The 19,274-nt window shown below is 37.8% G+C and overlaps 1 protein-coding gene across 1 annotated transcript in view; it reads right to left on the bottom strand.

Moving 5' to 3' along the window:
* Window positions 1-19,274, bottom strand: part of PKN2 (protein kinase N2) — a 137,033-nt gene that overhangs the window by 15,396 nt on the left and 102,363 nt on the right. Inside the window, exons 3-8 of the mRNA XM_063427311.1 lie at window positions 12,830-12,984; window positions 11,722-11,842; window positions 9,605-9,750; window positions 7,325-7,538; window positions 5,451-5,636; window positions 2,672-2,781 (exon numbers count right to left, since the gene is read on the bottom strand). Of these exons, the coding sequence (XP_063283381.1) occupies window positions 2,672-2,781; window positions 5,451-5,636; window positions 7,325-7,538; window positions 9,605-9,750; window positions 11,722-11,842; window positions 12,830-12,984 (932 nt within the window). The remainder of the gene's footprint in view (window positions 1-2,671; window positions 2,782-5,450; window positions 5,637-7,324; window positions 7,539-9,604; window positions 9,751-11,721; window positions 11,843-12,829; window positions 12,985-19,274) is intronic.

Below are 19,274 nucleotides of genomic sequence, written 5' to 3'. Positions count from 1 at the left end.
TTTCTTATTAGATCAGCCTCAAATTTTTTCCTTCTTTTTCAAGAATCATGAACTAACAAAAATTAGCCCTAGCCAGTTCATCTGAACAAAAAAACCTTCTTAACCCCTTAAGGACCGGACTGTTTTTGCGATGTTGTACATTTGCGACCAGGCATCTTTTTACACTTTTGCGGTGTTTGTGTTTAGCTGTAATTTTCCGCTCTCTAATTTACTGTTCCCATACAAATTATAAATTGTTTTTTTCAGGACAAAAGGGGCTTTCTTTACATACCATTATTTATATAATCTCATGTAATTTAATTTAAAAAAAAAATGAAAAAATATGATGAAAAATTGAAAAAAATACATGTTTTTTGACTTTTATGTGAAAAATCTTTTACTCATCTACAAAAGCGAATGAAAAAAACTGCTAAATAGATTCAAAATTTTGTCCTGAGTTTAAAAATACCCAGTGTTTACATGCTTTTTGCATGTTATAGGGCTATAAATACAAGTAGGATATTGCGGTTTCAAAACATACATTTTTAAAATGTATCAATAGTGACATTGTAACACTATTATCTGTCATAAATCGCTGAATAACACCCCACATGTACATATTTTTTTTTAAAGTAGACAACCCAGGGTATTCAATATGTGGTATGTCCAGACTTTTTTAGTAGCCACTTAGTCGCAAACACTGGCCAAAGTTAGCGTTCATATTTGTTTGTGTGTGAAAAAAGTAAACTAAATTGAACGCTAGTTTTGGCCAGTGTTTGTGACCAAGTGGTTACTAAAAAAGACTGGACATACCCCATTTGCAATACCTTGGGTTGTCTTCTTTTGCAAATGGTATGCCATCATGGGGGTAATTCTCATTCCTGGGCTACCATACGCTCTCAAAGGCAACGTAACCAACCTGGCCATTTTCAATGTAAAAATATTTGACCCATATATTTGACCCTGTAACTTTCAAAAACGCTATAAAATCTGTACATGGGGGGTACTGTTATACTCAGGAGACTTTGCTGAACACAAATATTAGTGTTTCAAAACTGGTAAATGTATCACAACGATTATATCATCAGTAAAAGTGCTGTTTGTGTGTGACAAATTCAAGAAAAGTCACTTTCACTAACAATATCATCGCTGTGATATGTTTTACTGTTTTGAATCACTAATATTTGTGTTCAGCGAAGTCTCCCGAGTAAAACAGTAACCCCCATGTACAGGTTTTAGGGTGTCGTAGAACGTTACAGGGTAAAATACAGTGATAGCAAATTAAATTCTCTGGACTTCCGGCCTGGGTTGGCAGGCAGGTCCCTTAAATTGCAATCAATAAAATAACTTAATTATGTAAAAATATTACATAAATACGAACGTAGAATTTAAATATATATGCATATTTATATATTTGAAGTCTACGTGTATATTTATATAATTATTTATGTAATTGTGTATATGGACATATGAATAGTTCGTATTTTTTTATTTTTATTTCTTTATATATACATAGATATATATACAATTTCATTCTAAGTGTATTTTGATATAAATATATATATATTAATATCAAAATACAGTTAGAATAAAATTTCATATAGATATATAATTTTTGTTAATTTTTTTACATGTTTAATTTAATTTAAATACTTATTATTTGTATTTTATAATATATATACACAATATATATAGTTATTATGTATATATTATATATATACGTGTGTAATTTAATTATAAGTGTATTTTTATATTAATATATGTACATATTAATATAAAAATACACTTAGAGCATGACATATATATAGACATAATATATATATATATATATATATATATATATATATATATATATATATACACACACACACACACACACACACACACACACACACATATATACACACATATATACCGGTAATAATAATTTTTTTTTATTACCTTTAACTTCATTTTTTTTAATGATTTTACACATGCAGGGAGACTGCCTGTCAGCATAGACAGTCCCCCTGCAGGCAGACACATGGACACCTATTGTGACCATGTGGTCGCCCTGTTGAGCGATCACATGGCCCCAGGGGTCCTAATCCGCCATGGGGAGACTGTCTGGGCTGCAGGCAGTCTCCCCACAACGGGAGCACCGCCGATCACCGCCGGCGATCGGGTAAGTACATCTTAAAGTTAGGACGGTTCAGGACCGTCATCGGTCAGCAATGGAAAAATGCCGATGACGGTCCTGAACCGTCCTTAAGGGGTTAATACACACAAACTCAATATCTTGTTTACCATCACTTCAGCTTATGCATAAATATGAGGAAATGCCGATTGGGCAAAAGAGCATTTGGCCCCGTCCTGACCTGCCTCCTTGACGATCTCTGCCAATCCAATGCTTTTCCTATTGGAAAGCACTAGATTGGCTGAGATCATCAATTCTGAAATGTCAGCTAAGGAAGCAGATCAGGGGCTGGGCCAGCCCCTGGGGACCCGCAAAGCACTGGAAATGAGTTACGTTTTATTACCTTCTAAATGGTGGTTTTAACACTAGGTTCAGGAATACACGTTTGCGTTCTTGAACTACAAGGTTTCTTTAAGCTATGCCAGAGTATATATTTGTTGCACAATATACACAGTACTACTGTTGAGACATTCAGTTATGGAGAGGAGTAATACATGAATTAGGTGTGATTCTTACCCGATCCAGCTCAAGTGTAAACTTCTGATCCCATGACTGATTTGAAATTGGTTTCCAGTTGGTCTGGCCTACTACAGTATTGTCCAACTTCAGCACCGCACAAACCTCATCTGTAAGGAAATTAAAGCAACTAAGCTTAAATGGCTAAGAGGATTGAAAGAAAAACAAAAAACCCACAAAGCTCAACTGTTGAATGTTGCAACAACAAAATATCTATTTAAGAAAAGATTAGCATAATTATTTTTTTCTCCTCTGTCTCAGACTGTACTATGAACCAATGAATTACTTTAACATTTACAGGGTTTTCCACGCCAATCAGATGACTGTTTTAATCACCATTTATAAAGGCTTTTGCTTAAATCCTCTCCAATAGCCTGGGATAAACAAGTAAACCCATTTAGGAATCTAGATTTGCAGCAATATTTATTCAGGCATAAGAAAAAGGTAGGTTTGTGCAGATCTCCTCGAATAGTCTCATGTTGTTCAGCAATGATCTTTGTACAGACACAAAGAAGAAATATATATATATCTCAAAACCCTTGAAACCCTTTTGGAATTCCTGACATCTGAGTAAAATGAAACTCAAATATACAAGTCACTTCCAGGTATAAGAGCACAAGAACCCTCAGTATATCCCTGGACGTGTCTTCATATAAGTGGATCATCAAGAAAGATCACTAGTGTGACAAAATAGGTCGCTTAAATTAAAGAATGAAGGAATAAAAAATATATTTATACATTCTCTCCCCCCCCCCCCCATGCTTTAATTTAAGCGACATACTTTGTTGATAGAAGGAGCCCAGGACCCAAATGGCAATAACTCGGAGATCACTAATTACAAGTATAGATCTTGCTATAAAGTAGTTCAGAAGAGTTCTCAATGTCTGCCCTTCAAAGTAAGATGTGACATCTAGATCAATGCAGTCTTTACAGTGGGTCTAAATCAATGCAGATTATAAATTGGATGGGTAGACTATCATCTAGACAAGTACAAAATACATACCGTAAGTGTATTTGTGGCATTATCTATTGGTTCACAAAATGCATACAAATTTTTTTTTTTTTGTTTGTTTTTAGGAAAGTCAATTCATAGGATTTTTAATAGGTTTGATCATTCGCTGTATTTAACAAATCTGTATTTGTGATGTGTTAACATTCAAGTTATAAATCCACACTTATTCATGCTGCAGCTGGGCTTTGCCTGAACTGAACTGGAGGAAACTTAATTTGCCATTTAATAAAACCCTCCCTCCCAAAAAAACAAACAAAAAAAAAACAACACTAAATTTACAGCTGAGTATAAATTCCAGCTCCCCGTTAAAAGGAGGTAATGGTGTAAAAAAAAAAAAAAAAAACATGCGATAAGGATAGGTAGCATAGGTTGTGGGTACAGCTTTTCTACGCTACCCTTTGCTCCAAATTAATCAGGTTCGGCAAGTCATTCTGTTAAATGCTTCAACTTTGACATTTAGAGATACCAGAGAAAAATATTTAACAAAACAAAAACTAAGATGTATAATGTTATAAATTGGGGAACAGATTAAATGAAATGGAGTGGGGCTTATAGCAGTAGTGATGTAATTTGCATAATTTATATACAAAACTACTAATGTGGATCTATGGCAGGAAAAAAAAAAAAAGATTAAAAAAAAAGTATTTTGGGTTTTTTGTTTTTTTTTTACAAAATTGCACAAAACATGAACACAGTCTGACAAAATAACAAAAAGTACATGCATAATACAATGAGTTTTAAAAGAAGCCACTATTACTTAAATTTCTCGGCTTTAAAATGCTGCATTTTCACAAAATATAGATCTGTCAAGTAGCCTTTTTAACCAACGACCAGAAATGATTTAATCACTAAGGACTTCACATCTTGAATAGGAATTATGTTAGTCTGCCAAGTTCGTATTGGGGGTGAGCTTATGGTGAACGTTATTTGACCCTTCTGATTACTTACATTGTGGTTATATTTTAAGTTATCACTTATGTATTGCTTTACGGTTACATGGCTTTATTACAATTTCTGTACCAGATATCTAGTACATACTAATGCATTTTTCATAATACACAGCTGTGGAGATACCCTTAAACAAGAATGCTTCAAATTAGATTAGGGTACATCTATTGTGGGAAAGCCCGACATGCTTAGTTTTATTGCTAGTATGTTATAGCAGAGTATAATTCCGTCAATCGTTCTTTATCTGCACATTTTCTGGTAAGCAAATTAGTATTTGAATCCTAGTTGGATTATGAGAGGCTGGAAACATCAACAAACCATGTGACTGCAGCGGATTAGGTCAGTCAGTTCAGTACAAACCTCACCCCCCATACTTTGCTTTAAGACTCAATATCAGTCCTATAACCTTGTAACTCAATTGTCACAGAATGCTTTTACTTTAAAAAAAAAATAAAATAAAAAATCCCGACCCTTTAACTTAATTCTGTTTCTCCCCCCATTTCTTACCCAGTCAATGACTCTCATACATAGAGCTAACTTGTAAGGTAGATATATCCCATTACCATTTCTACTTGGACACAACTATCTTAGGCTTACTTGCAGTTACAGGGGTTCCCCACACTTGAAGTGATTTCTATAGCAGGTTCTAATGGAACGAATACTCAACTAATAAACAAAAATTATAAAACACCTGGCTTTTTAACTGCTGGACTAGAACTCCCTCTCTGTCAAAAAGTTTGGGGACTCTAGTCAACTAACAGACTATAAAGTATAGTGCCAGTGATTTAAAACATAAAAAATATATCTATACTACTCAACTGGAACACTCATCAGTCTTCAGGAGGTTTCTACTGCTGCCACTTTTGTTTTTACTGGTCCTGCTCATAAACGAGGATCTTGCTTCACTTGGACTCCAGCCAGGGAGGGTAGCTGACGTGGCCTTCGATCTGCCTGGAACATTCTCTAAGATATCCTGGCAGCCCATGAGTCTTACCTCTAAGGTACCTGTCAAAAGAATGGAATAAGTTTCACAAAGACATGTATTTCTTGCAGAGCTTGACTTTTGCACATTAAAGCGGATTATAATCTATTAACATATTGTGTTAGCCAAACAATGGATCTGCAGTGGGTACTAATGCAGTTATATCTTCTCAACTACAAACTCACTACGCAAGTGAGCAGTCACCCACAAAAAAAAAAAAAACTACACCAGTTTTTTTCCATTCATACTATTATAACATTTTAGCTCTTAAATGGTATCATTGTAGTGATTGTGTAATGAGTGTGGGTGCACCCCAATTTTGGTCAGCATTGACAAAAAAAAAAAAATGAATGAGGTTTATACCAGCACCTTCATCCGTGCCCCTCACTTGCTACTACATATAATAACTTTAGGTGGCAGTGACTGGCTGAGTGCTGGGCTAACCTTCCCTTAGGGCAGTGATGGCTAACCTGGGCACCATAAATTGTTTCTGGACTACATTTCCCATGATACTCGGCTAGCTCTAAAAGCTAGATGAGCATCATGGGAAATGTAGTCAAGAAACAATTTAGGGTGTCAAGGTTAGCCATCACTGCCTTAAGGTTACCCTTCAAAAAAGGTATAACTTGTCAAATACAAATTTGCTTATACATTTAATTTAGCAAGAAGTAAACTACTTCTCGGACAAGTGATTTCAAAAGGATCTGCTCAAATTTAGTAAAAATAAAAATATGTAAATTGTGCACAATGGTAAATTTTCGGGTAGTTTCCCTTCACATTTCAATACAAGCAGTGCTAGCTGTCAATGCATATTATCAGCATCTCATACATGTTGAACCAGTTGGAGTCTAATGAGACTTCAGTTGGCAAACATGAATCACACACGCTGAATTTTCCTGGTAAAGGTAAAGTACTGACAACTCAAGCTCCTATGATGGACTTCTATTTAGTTTTATAAAGAATATAACGTTCAGTTTTTTGCATATATGACTGCCTCCTGTCACTTCATATGTAACAAACTCCGCAAATGAGTTCAGTGACAGAGCTGCTGGGAGACAGGAAACCTGCGGACTGGAGGAAGACAACAGCCAGGAAGACACATTATTGATGCTACTCCCAATATTGATCTCAAAGTGAAATGATCATATGAAAGGAAAATAGATCTGCTTCCTATTCACAATTATGGTTGTCCTTTCATTATGTAATCCCAGAGTGAAATACATGTCCACTGTGTGATCAATCATACTGCCAATGGCTTGGAGGAAGGGACATAAAAAGAAAACTGCTGACAGGAGCAGATTTGTAGGAAATAAAGTGCAGAGAGATAATGGTATTTATGGTCATCTTTCTGCCTTCAATTCACAACACAAATACCGAAATATATATCAATAAATAAAGAAATAACTTGCATGAAACCCACTCAATGCTTTTAATAAAGCACCTGTGAATTTAGTGTGAACTAAAATTAATCTTAAAATAAAAGCTTCATCTAATAGCCTTCTTTCATTCCACATTCCAAAAAACTTATCTCAATTGTAGTAGATAGTCTAGATGAAGAGTGTGTACGGTTAAAGATTAAGTAAAAGTTTAGTCTACATGAAGTCTGCAGATTTACTTGTTGATCGAATAGACTGACATACCCTCTCTGACACAGTACGTTTTTAATTGTGCTCTCAATTGACTGGCTTCACCCAGTATCAAAAGAATTTACCTGTCAAAGCTGCAGGTTTGGATAGTGTACTGTACTGGTTCTGTGTAGAAATCATACTTTGGCGAGGGCTTAACGTCGGCGACGCAACAAGGGAAAGCTCTTCAATGATAATACTGCTCTTCGGATGGTTTTTGGGAAGTTCGCTCAGTCTCTGCTCCAGGGAATATTTTAGGAGATCGAGCTTCTGACTTGATTCATTAAATCTTGACTGTGCCTTTAAAAAAAATACATCAAGAGAGGTAATTGCCAAGTGCCTATGTATATTACACAGTATTGTTTACAGTCTAAAGGATATTATTACACAGAAGCTAAAGTAATCAGTACTTTTTTGTTTCATTTATACCTAAAACAGTCAAGTTAATAAAGTTCTACAGATTATGATGTAATGGGGATAGGGCCTTCAAAAGTAGATGGAGAAGTAGCCAGGTTGACTTTTTTTTTCCTAAAAACAAAATCACATTATAGAAAATATAATCCAACTACACCTGGAAAGTCTGCAGTTGATAAGTGAGCTTTACGTTTCGTTTTTACTGTACACACACCACTCTTTAAAACAAATTCCCTAATTCCCACCGCTTTACATTGCCTGTCTACCTGGAATAAGTTTGTTACAATTATTTATTTTAAATCTATTTCACTTGCTCTTAGAAGCATATTCTTGAGTCTTTATTTCTTATTTTTACAGAAATCAGTCTCGAATGTAAAGCATTTTTCATCAACAAAAGTATGAGAAAATTATTTGATCATCTCTGCAAATGTATATGGATCCCTTGTTTCTAAGGGTCTACACAAAGATAAATGGAGTTTATTTTTAAAATAAAATGTCATTAGAACTATCTTTATCTGACCAACCCAAAGCGCTATAACCACTTTATCCAATTGAATTGGTTATAGTGCATGTAATCCTTTGGCACTGCCCCTCCACTTTTGAATAGATTAACACTGAATTAGATCCTTGGCCTCCCATAGCCCAGCCCCAATGGAGGTACAGCTAAGGCAGAGATTAAACACTTTCTGTGCCGTGTCAATTCATATCAGCAGTGGGCAGTTGTAACAGGCTGACAGTAGTCCGCTAACAATCTCAGCCTATCACCTCCACCAATTACTGCTCAGGCTAACGCTTCCTCATTAACCCAAGTAGTACTGAGGTGATGGGCTGCTAGGGTCTCTGGTTTAGCAATAAAACATTAAAGGGACACTATAGTCACCAGAACAACTATAGCTTAATGTAGTTGTTCTGGTAAGTATAATCACTATATGCAGGCATTTTCATGCAAACACTGCCTTTTCAGAGAAAAGGCAGTGTTTACATTGCCCCCTAGGGACACCTACAAGTGGCCACTCCTCAGACTGCCACTGGAGGCACTTCCTGGCTCAGTGCTGCACAGTAGGCAGCTCTGCTGTTCAGCGTCCCCACGCTCTGCATGGGGACGCTGAATTTTCCTCATAAAGATGCATTGATTCAATGCATCTCTATGAGAAGGTGCCGATTGGTCAAAGCAGTGTTTGGCCCCACCCCTTGCCAATTTTAGCCAATCCAATGCTTTCCCCATGGGCAAGCATTGGATTGGCTAAAAGTCTGCAATTATGAAGTCCCCAAGGTGACTGAGTCAGTGCCGGCAGAGTTTTAATTGATTTCAAGGGGGGTGAGAGGGGGCAAGCCACCTTAATGGTGGGTTTTGCACTATAGGGTCAGGAATACATGTTTGTGTTCCTGACCATATAGTATTCTTTTAAACACTGAAAGCCAGGGGTCTCAAGACACTATAAACACATCAATGAGATGAAAATTACAGTGTCCCTTTAAACGTGTTATAAGAGTACTCCTTTTCTGTATACATAATGAATGGTTTTGCAGGTAGCAGGTTTTGCCCAATGTTTTATAATAAACTTGGTACAATCAGAGTAGCGATGTACAAGAAAGTCACATGAACATAAAATACCATTACTGTAATTTAACCCCTTAAGGACACATGACATGTGACATGTCAAGATTCCCTTTTATTCCATAAGTTTGGTCCTTAAGGGGTTAAGCTGATTTTCTTCAAGCAGTACACATTGAGTGATTATATTGGAAGCCTGTAATCATGAGCCAAAACATTCTTTAGCAGTTTATTCACTAAACAGAGAATTGCAGTGAATTGAAAATCAAAATGCTAATTTAGGTTTGAAACAAACCATTGCAGAGTTTAAATTTTTTATATATAGAATCAGCTACTTTTGCCTATGCCGTGCATTTGGTGAATGAACCAAATGAACCATTATGCTAAAATATTTTACCTCAGTAAGTGCTTTCCGGTCTGTAACTTTTCCAGAGCCTAATAACTTCATTACATTTTTTGCCCCTTCAGCCACTGCAAACTCTATCCTGAAATGGTGACGCAGTTCTTCCATTCGGAGCTCGAGCGGACTTATTACAGGTTTTGCTGTGAGGAAAGATTATCGAAAAGTTATTTTTGAGCATGATATTCTCTGTAAAAAGACAAGATGCAAACAAACATAAAATAAAAGAATATATAGATAAAGATGCACTGTATTTACCCTGTTCTGATTAAAACTAGGTAATGTATAAGAGACTTCAAATGATGATCAACAATGTTTCAACTTATATTTAGACCTTCGACAGACATGTTTAATTGATAAATAGAAAACCACAAAGTGTTTTCAGTAAACTACACAAACCCTAGGTTTGTTTTTTAAACAAATTTAAGCTGAATTAAAGAAAACAAAAAAAGTAAATTCAGTTTATATAAAAACATTCCATGAAATGAATGCAACATGTGAAAGTCAAAGTGCATGCCTGTACAACATACAATACAGCAGGCAATGAGGAGGGATCTGTGACTTTCAATTAGTCTGTTCATTTTCCATCAATTGTCTTTACACCCGCTCTTATTTTACACCAGGAACAAAGAGCACCTGACAGTAATATTAATGCTAATATTACAGTTTCCTTGCAAAATGCTGAAGTCCTGGGTGGATAGCTATTTTAGTATCAATGTATTTTTAATGGTATAAAACAACTGATATAACTGTTAAACTAATCTGAAAAGTTATAATAACTATACATTTTTATAGTTTAAAAATCACTATTTATATTAAGTCTGACTAGTGATTATAAAAAGATTTGATTTAGATCAAACGCACCATCCTAAAGACCCATTTTGCTTTATTGAAATGTTTGTTTTTACAGGGAGGTGCATTATCTAAAGAGTTAACAAATCAGGCATCAACTCTGACCTAGGTTTAGAACTTACCATTTATTAAGATAATGTTATCAATGATTACCTATTTCATTTAAAAAAATAAATACATATACACACACGTACGTGTGTGTGTGTGTGTGTGTGTGTGTGTGTGTGTGTGTGTGTGTGTGTGTGTGTGTGTGTGTGTGTGTGTGTGTGTGTGTGTGTGTGTGTGTGTGTGTGTGTGTGTGTGTGTGTGTGTGTGTGTGTGTGTGTGTGTGTGTGTGTGTGTGTGTGTGTGTGTGTGTGTGTGTGTGTGTGTGTGTGTGTGTGTGTGTGTGTGTGTGTGTGTGTGTGTGTGTGTGTCCAACTTAGGAATCAGTATAAATTCAAATACAGTTTCTCCCACACCTCAGGGGAAAAAAAAATTCTAATTCCACCCAAGTCAAACTTCAGAAACATTTTAAACATTAAAGGGACACTATAGGCACGCAGACCACTTCAGCTCATTGAAGTGGTCTGGGTGCAGTGTCCCAGTCCCACTTAGTCCTGCAATGGTAATCATTGCAATTAAGAAACTGCAATAATTTCCTTGCAGGACTGTCAGACAGCTACTAGAGGCACTTCTTGCATGTTAGATCGCCTGACGCTGGGTGTCCTCATGCACTGCATGAGGATATCCAGCATTCGCGGTTTCACCATAGGAAAGCATTGCTAATGTGCTCACAAATTCGCACCCATTCGGTGACTGGAAGCAAAGCACCAAGGGACATAGTCACTGGAATCGGGTTTATTAACCCTTACAATGTCGAGGGAATATAGTGCTAGAAATATAGCTTTGTATTCCTAGCATGTTTCCCTTTAAGTGTTGTAGCTTATGGTGTCTGAAGACTTTTTTTTTTTTTTTTTTAAATATCAAACCGGTCAAGTAATTTATTTTGGCCAGATGGGTAAATTAAAAGTCCACGGAAGAATGTAGTCATTCGATGGGTTGGTATTTGGTTGTCAGCGAGAGACCTATTTTTTTTTTCCTCAAGCCATTTTTAAAATTCACAGAAACAGGAGGCATTGTACCATTGTGTATATTAAACATTATCACTTCAATAACTTGTAATTCTTATGGTGCACCTGTTATTCATTTAACCCCCCACCACCCCCCAAAAAAGAAAAAACACAAAAAACAAAAAAACAGGTGGTACATATAACTTTTACCATTATCGAAAGACATATCATGGGTCTGCTGCATTGCCTGTAGAATTTGCATGCGTATGACTTCTATTTTTGTCTTGCTATCCTGAAGCATTTGCTGTGCAGTGCCAAGAAGTTTCCGATCCTAAGAGTGAGAGTGAAAAAAAATAAATGCATACAACACAAAAAAGTTACTTGGTAATACACATAAAGTAGTGCTTTTTAGGCTCAATTAAAGAAATACTCCAGGCACCATAAGAACGGAATCGGAATAAAGTGGTTATGGTACGAGGAGATCCCCAGCTCTAGCTTAACTCAAGAAATTAAAAAGTTAAACAGTTTAACAGATTGCCATCTATGCTTTGAGTGAAGGGTTATACACACCTCTAATGGCTGTCTTCCTGACAGCCATTAGAGGTGCTTGCGCTGCAACATTTTTACTCTGGCATGTGATAATCTAGATCCATAAGGAAATGCAGCTGCTAGGCAAATATTGGATTTAATGCTTCTTTATGGCTAGCATTTGATTGGAGGTGCGTCACACACATTTCTTCCCCAATGTACATCAATAAAGAGCATTGTATGACTCAAGACAGCAAGTGACACCTCCAGGATGATGTTGCTGAAGGAGGAGTGGGCAGCAGCACCATGTGAGTCTCAAGGTTATCACATCTAGATTTTGTGCACTCCCAAAAACTACATTGCACTTGTTCTCAAGAAGTACAGAAAAAAAAATAAAAAAAAGTTATAAAATATAAAAATACAAGCTTAGCTGAGGAAACCCCTCTTTATAGGTCAACCCAATAGGTAGTGGATTAGTCGGACAGAGTTATAATTAAGTGTAACTTGCTACACCCTTAAGGCAACGGTTTACCGGAACGTGGCACCACTTTAGGTTATACAAAAGCGCTTAAATTGTGCAATAAGGTACGTAGTTGCACTGCGGATCTTGGCATCCTTGTTTACCTTCACGTCGTATGCTTACTCAGCCCTGCGTGGCTGTGTAATTTATGAATTTTATTTTTATTTTTTTTTACTGTGGATACTTCTCTATCCCGCAATGGTGTTCACTTATGCAGTGACCAATAAAAATCTAATTAACAAGAATAAAAAATAAGAAATACAAGCTTACCTTGGAGGGACCATTGGAATACGTCTGAATCATGTTCTCTGCTCCCTGCTTCACCTTCAGTTCAATGTCCAATTGTTTCTGCAGAGCATTCAATTTGCCATTATTTGTAGAAGAGCCAGTGTCGCTTTTAGGAGTGTCTGGAGTCTTGGGACAGTCTGAAAATTTTAACAAACATTAAACTCAAATTACAAATGTTGGCAAACAATCAAGGTAGAAGAAGAAAGCAGAAAGTAAAAAAAAATAAAAAAAATAAAAAAAAAAGCTAGACCAAAAAGGTTATTATTTTGGCAAAGCAATACCAGTCGGTAGCAAGATGAGCACTTAACCAAAAGTTGAAAAAAAACACACAAAATAAACCAGTCGATGAGTTGTGTAGTCAATGTTAAACACACATTTATTATGAAATTTTGAAAAATGTGACTGATGTTGCAAAAGCTGTAGCCATTTGATTACTGCTAAATGTCAAAGTTTATAATAACATTACTACAAACTAAGCTGTGAATTTTTCCTTGACATTCTCAATCTTTACTGTGATTCCATTAGTATAATTTTTAAAGACTGAAGTGCAGGACCTTTATCCACTCAGGTGTATCCCCCAAGTAATGCATTTGAGAAGCTGCTTGAAGGATTGTGTGCATTGTATGTGGATTCCCGATCACAAGTGCTGGGAGAAAGTGATCGGAGATTACTTCCTCTAAGTGCTGCAATGCGTAAATTGAGGATTGTCCCTCACTACCTGCAACAACCATTCTGCTTGCACCAGCAGGTAGCTGAAATCCCACTGGGACTCCTGATAGAGGAGTCTTTTGGTCTCTGGCAGCCTTAAAGGGATACTGTAGTGCCAGGAATACAAAGCTGTATTCCTGGCACTACCGATCCCCTTGCCTCACGCCCCTCCTAGCAAATAAATAAAGGGTTAAAAACCTTTTACGTACCTTATCCCAGCCCTGAAGCTCTGCCCCCTCCATCCCACGACGAGCGGGATCAAATGCGCATGCACGGCAAATGTTCGACCTCCCCATAGAAAAAAAGCACTGAATCAGTGCTTTCCTATTGGGAAAAATCTGACGCTGGAGGTCTCATACAGAGATTGAGGACGTCCAGCGTCAGATAACGGACCAAAAGTTCATTGCGATTCCGGAAGCTCTCAAGTGGCTGTCTGATAGACTGCCACAGAGGGCAGACTTAGAGCTGCAATGTAAACATTGCAGTTCACTGGAACTGCAATGTTTTACATTGAGGCACTAGGTGCAAAAGGGACTCAGCACCCAGACCACTTCAATTAGCTAAAGTGGTCTGGGTGCTTACAGTGTCCCTTTAATTACCATGCAAAGAGCCTCTAGAGGCAAGTCACACCAAAAATCCCCAGATATAGGAGTTATTTTGGCAGGCTCCTGGACTGCATGCTCCCAAGATGGGGACCCCACGGGAGCCATAGCTAGTTTCTTTGAAGGACCAAAATGCGGAGGAATGCTTACCTCTGCTCCACCATAGGAGGTCAGACCAGGATTGATCTTGAAGGCTGCTAGACTTTGGTCACGTAACGCCTCTTTGGAGGTGCCTTGGGAATTGCTGTTGAAGTTCCACAGAGCGGCTGACAAGGTTGCAGTTATGATTGCAGCACAGCCTCTCCTATGTCCGCATTTGAGGATTGTACCCTCTCCTTTGGGAACGTTTTCGCTTTACTATAGCCTGGAGACAAAAGTTCCAATCACCAAGATTCTGAGGGAACACTGGATCGAGTACCGATGTGGTCTGGGGCGCAAGCTAAGCACTAACCTTTGTGGCAAATACCAATAGGTCTTTCAGGAGCTAAATGCTTTCATTACAGCCTTGGGACTTACATGGCCCGCAACATCAACAACGGTACCCCGGCGACTGCAAAGGGCTCGTCATGTCCCACTGAAATGTGGACGCTATCCAGACATTTTATCCCACTAAGTGGCAACCTGCCACCTCCTACCTGAAATACAGTGATTCTAAGGCATAATTCAAACTATTCACCAAATTTCTAGTTTTAATTTGAGTTGCCCTGCTTATATAATTATTTTAACTGTTGAGGTCCACTAGGACGAGTTCTAAGCCCCAATGTAGAATATTCTCAACCTTACACAGCCTCTACCCCCAGAGTAATCCCCCACGTTTTCCAGCACAGGGATTAGAGATTAGCTGTTAAGTCATCACTTATTGCATTTTACTAGTTACCGGCCTTCCTGCTAGCTTAGCATTTCAATTCTAGCCTACTGTTAAGCACTTGAGCCACAGAGTTTAAAAAAAAAACTAAAAAAAACAATCTTATGTATAGGATTCTATTGTATATGCTGAGATTTCATGACTTTTACGCTCTTCATGTCATTGCATATCTTGCAAATTATTGTTGGCACCACAATAAAAGATTGTGAAAAAAAACAAAAAAAAAAAACACCAAAACAACCAGCATTAGAAGGAGAGGACACCCAGAGACGCATATAGTATGGATATCACTACCCATTTGTGATTTAACAGCCAATTCCTTTTCTGGCATGACCAAGGGAAAAAAGTCTATGGTGCAGCAGAATAGATTTTTTTCCATAGCAATACAGATACATACACACAAATATCTACAATGGAGGAGAGCACTTTTTTATACAACAAACAATGGATTCATACAAACTACACAGGTCAGTCCCCACCTGGGTCCTTTTTTATTCTTCTAATACTGTGTAACCAATGTAAAATTTCCGTTATCCTTTCAAAGGGTTTACCCCAACCCCTAAACAATGTCAACACGTCATTTAAACGCCTGTGATTGGACAGTTTTGATGGCTCAGAGTGCATGTACGCAGTCTGAACTGGTGAAGGGAGGGAGATTTTCTTAATACAGAACCTACTCAAGTAGCGGAGGGAGCCATCTCTCCTTGTAGGTGCTTTGCCTACAAGGGAGAAGATGTCTGTTGCCAGCCAGTCTGTCATGTGCTGGGGGTGCTTATATCCCCTGGCACACAACTAAAAATAACTGAATGTGCATTTTTTTCTTAAGGAGAAACTCTGTACATACAGACTCCTACCACCATGACGACCACTTCAAATCCCTTTAGAGGTCATGGTGGTAAGAGTGACCCTTTAAAATAACCCTGAAAAAAAAATAAGAGGCTGAGTGACGTGACCCCCTTTCATGAGAGTATCTGCATAACCCAAATCCACGCTTCATTCACCAGTGACGAAGATTTCAAGAAGTAAATAAAGTATAAAAGGAAAGGAAAAAAACAAAACAAAAACACAGCCACATTTAAATAACTAAAATAAAGCCAAGAGCACATGTATATAAAGGATATAATTCCTGAATGTACAAGATAAAGAGAAACATAACCATTCTCAGCAAAAGGAGACAAAAATCGATGCAACACTGTAGCTAAATTCTGTTCGTAATTGATTACGCATAGTGGTTCATTACACAGAATTACAAAAGCACACGTAAAAGATTACGAGAGCAAGTGCAAACTATTAAGTTTGAAGCAGTGTAGCCAGTACCTATCTAAAGCCTCATTTTCATAAAAAGACCAGTCGAATCATTCTCAGGCATCCCCCACTACATTAGATGTAACTCCAATATCAATCAGAACAGCAACTACCAAACACACAAGGAATCCGGTTTGGCCCAAACCAGTATATATTCAGTTAAGTAAATACATTTTACGTCTCCTTATGCAGGTGGCCAAAGTGTACTGCAACAACGTTTTGACTGCTGCAACTGTCTTTATCAAGAGCTTGATAGTCGAAATGTTACTACTGTACACTTTGGCCACCTGAATAAAGAGACGCTATCTTCAAAAGGAAGTGCTGAAATTTATTTATACCTTCTCCCCCCCTCCCCCCACTAAATAGGACATTGACACCAGACCTTTGAGCCTTGCACTGGAAGAATTGGTCGGTATATATTAAAATGGTTGAGGTCGGTGCGCTCCTTGTGTATCAAAAATCTCACGCAAACCATGATCCTTTTGGAGGGTTTGCCAATAGGCCCTGGACACAAAGAGATCTAGACATCTCTCTATAAACAAATATGAGCAGTAGTTTTAAACAACAATTTACCCAAGAAAAGTAGTAGAACCACAAAGTGGTGTATGTAATTTTTCAAGTGACCAACAATTTCAATAGCTTTTTTGGGGCGAGGCAGTTTTATTTCATTCCAGATTCTCACTAGTGAGTTTTAGTGAAAGGACAGACTTACTTTAAATTGAATACTCTGAGCACCATAACCACTACAGCCAATGGACACATTAACAGTGTTTGGTTTTGTGACATATATAATAGTAAACTAATGTGAAAGTATGAACTACCACTTAAGCATAGCTGGAAGCTGAGCAAACAGGAAGGACCACGGGCGCCCCCAAAAAGGCCAGGTGTCAAAAGACATTAGTAAAACGTTTGAAAGCACAAGAGGACCCAGGCTCTGTAACCACTGCAGTTCATTGTAATGATTATGATGGTTAGTGTCCCTTTGAGTAGCTAGTAAGTGTTTTATATAGCAATGTTCAAAGAGCAGGATTTCGAAACCCTTTATTTTGAAGCAGCATTAGCTACCCAGTCATTCAGCCAGAGGAAACAAACCCGGAATTTAAATTTTTCTTTCCCGCTAAAGCATCGGTGTTACAGAGAATCTGGTGTCAACTTATGGTTAAGGTCAGTTATCTATTGACTTCTGTGCCATAAAACCTACAATTTGTTCAAACACAGATCTTTGCAGCGCAGGCTATGGAAATAGTAGCCATGTTGAACTGGAGTGGGTGATCCCTAAAATTTGGGGCTAGCCAAGTCTTCCTTTCAAGAGAATACTATTCCAAACGTTATGATCTCCAACAGTGCATTGCGAACAGAGAAGCCTTTTCTCTTCTGTAAAAGGTGATACATCCGTGTATAGTCACTGCTCGGTCCCCTACAGTCAAGGTTTGTCTGACCACTGCAATTTTTATTTGTTCCCGTTTGCCTAACTCAAACATATTGATTTATAAACATTCACCAAGTCATGTTTAAATTGTTGCTACTATATAAATGAAAAGTTAACTTTAATGCCAAGATTATTATAATGTGGTGGAATCACTGTACTAGAAATCCAATAAAATAAATTATAATGCATGGATTCAGCCAGGAAAAACACTGCAATGTTTAACCTCACAGCTAGCTTTACAATTCAGTCTGAGAGACAGCAACTTCTGCTTGTTAGAATTTTGCTTTACATGGGAGTTGTAACCAACTGAACCAGATGGCAAATCTTCTGCCAAAGGAGAGCCTATCACACCACAGCATGATCCGTTTTAGATTGACAAAAGCAGGGTTTTTTTTTGTGTTTCAAGCTGCAAATTGGGGCAGAAGGGGCTTGGGGTTCTTGCAAGAGATAAAGTAGAATCCCCCCCCCCCCCCCCCCCATGCATGCATTTTTTAATTGAGTTATATCTAAAAAAAAAAAACTTGCAAAAGCTGCAGTTCTGCCTTTGCAATACCTCCCCTTCTAACCGCACCCAGACTTTCTGTGACTGTCCAATCAAAGACTTTTCCCAATACAACTCCATGAGAAGTCTATGCAAGGCAGGTGCTCTGAGATATTGCTGTCCAGAGTTTAGCTCCACTGAGCTAACCACACTAGGCAGTAACAAGACCTGTTTGATTGAAAGCCATGAGGGTGTAACCAGGTTACATAAAAAAAAAAATGTCCATTTCTATAGAAATCTACATTTCTTGCCAAATGAAATAAAGAGGACACACTCGTCACACACAGCTTTTCAGCAAAATAAAGTGATTTAGGGGTCTTGAGTGTTCCTTTAACAAATTACTTGGTATGCCTGTTATTTCTATAGATTTATTCTTTTTTCCAACCTTCATAATTTATGGTGTGGTTACTTCTAAATTATTTGGCATAATTCAAAAAAAGCCTATTATAAGCTATTAAAGCAGCACGGTCATGCCGAATTCCGTTTTTTTTTTAACCCCCCTCCACTACATCCAATTGACCCCTTAGTCACCCGCAAACGCCCCTAAGCCCCCCATATTACCTATTTATTAATCTTTCTTTTCTGCCCAGATCTATATTCAGGGTGTCGCCATCTTTGTGTGGGTAGATGAAGTCCCTGTGGGATAAGTCATCGGCCCACACTAGATAGCCTGTGAGATTCCCGCACATGCCCAGTGAAACACCTGGGCATGCGAATGGGAATTTCATCTATTCATTCATCAGACAGACGAATGAATGAATAGAAAAATCAGACGAACAAACTAACACTGAGTATCAGTGTTAAATTGTTCGTTCAGTTTATTACAAGGAGGGAGCTACCAGCTCGCAGCTCCCTCCTTGTAATGTGTAACTATAGAAGCGGCAGGGAGCAGTGCTCCCCGCCACTTCCTAAGCCCCTCCCCAAGGTCCCCCCCTCACTCTATGGGGGTCAATATGACCCTCATAATAGCATAAGGG

Source organism: Pelobates fuscus, chromosome 7 (assembly GCF_036172605.1).
Source record: "Pelobates fuscus isolate aPelFus1 chromosome 7, aPelFus1.pri, whole genome shotgun sequence".
In the NCBI taxonomy this organism is placed as follows: Eukaryota; Metazoa; Chordata; class Amphibia; order Anura; family Pelobatidae; genus Pelobates; species Pelobates fuscus.
This window is presented reverse-complemented; position numbering and strand designations above follow the sequence as displayed.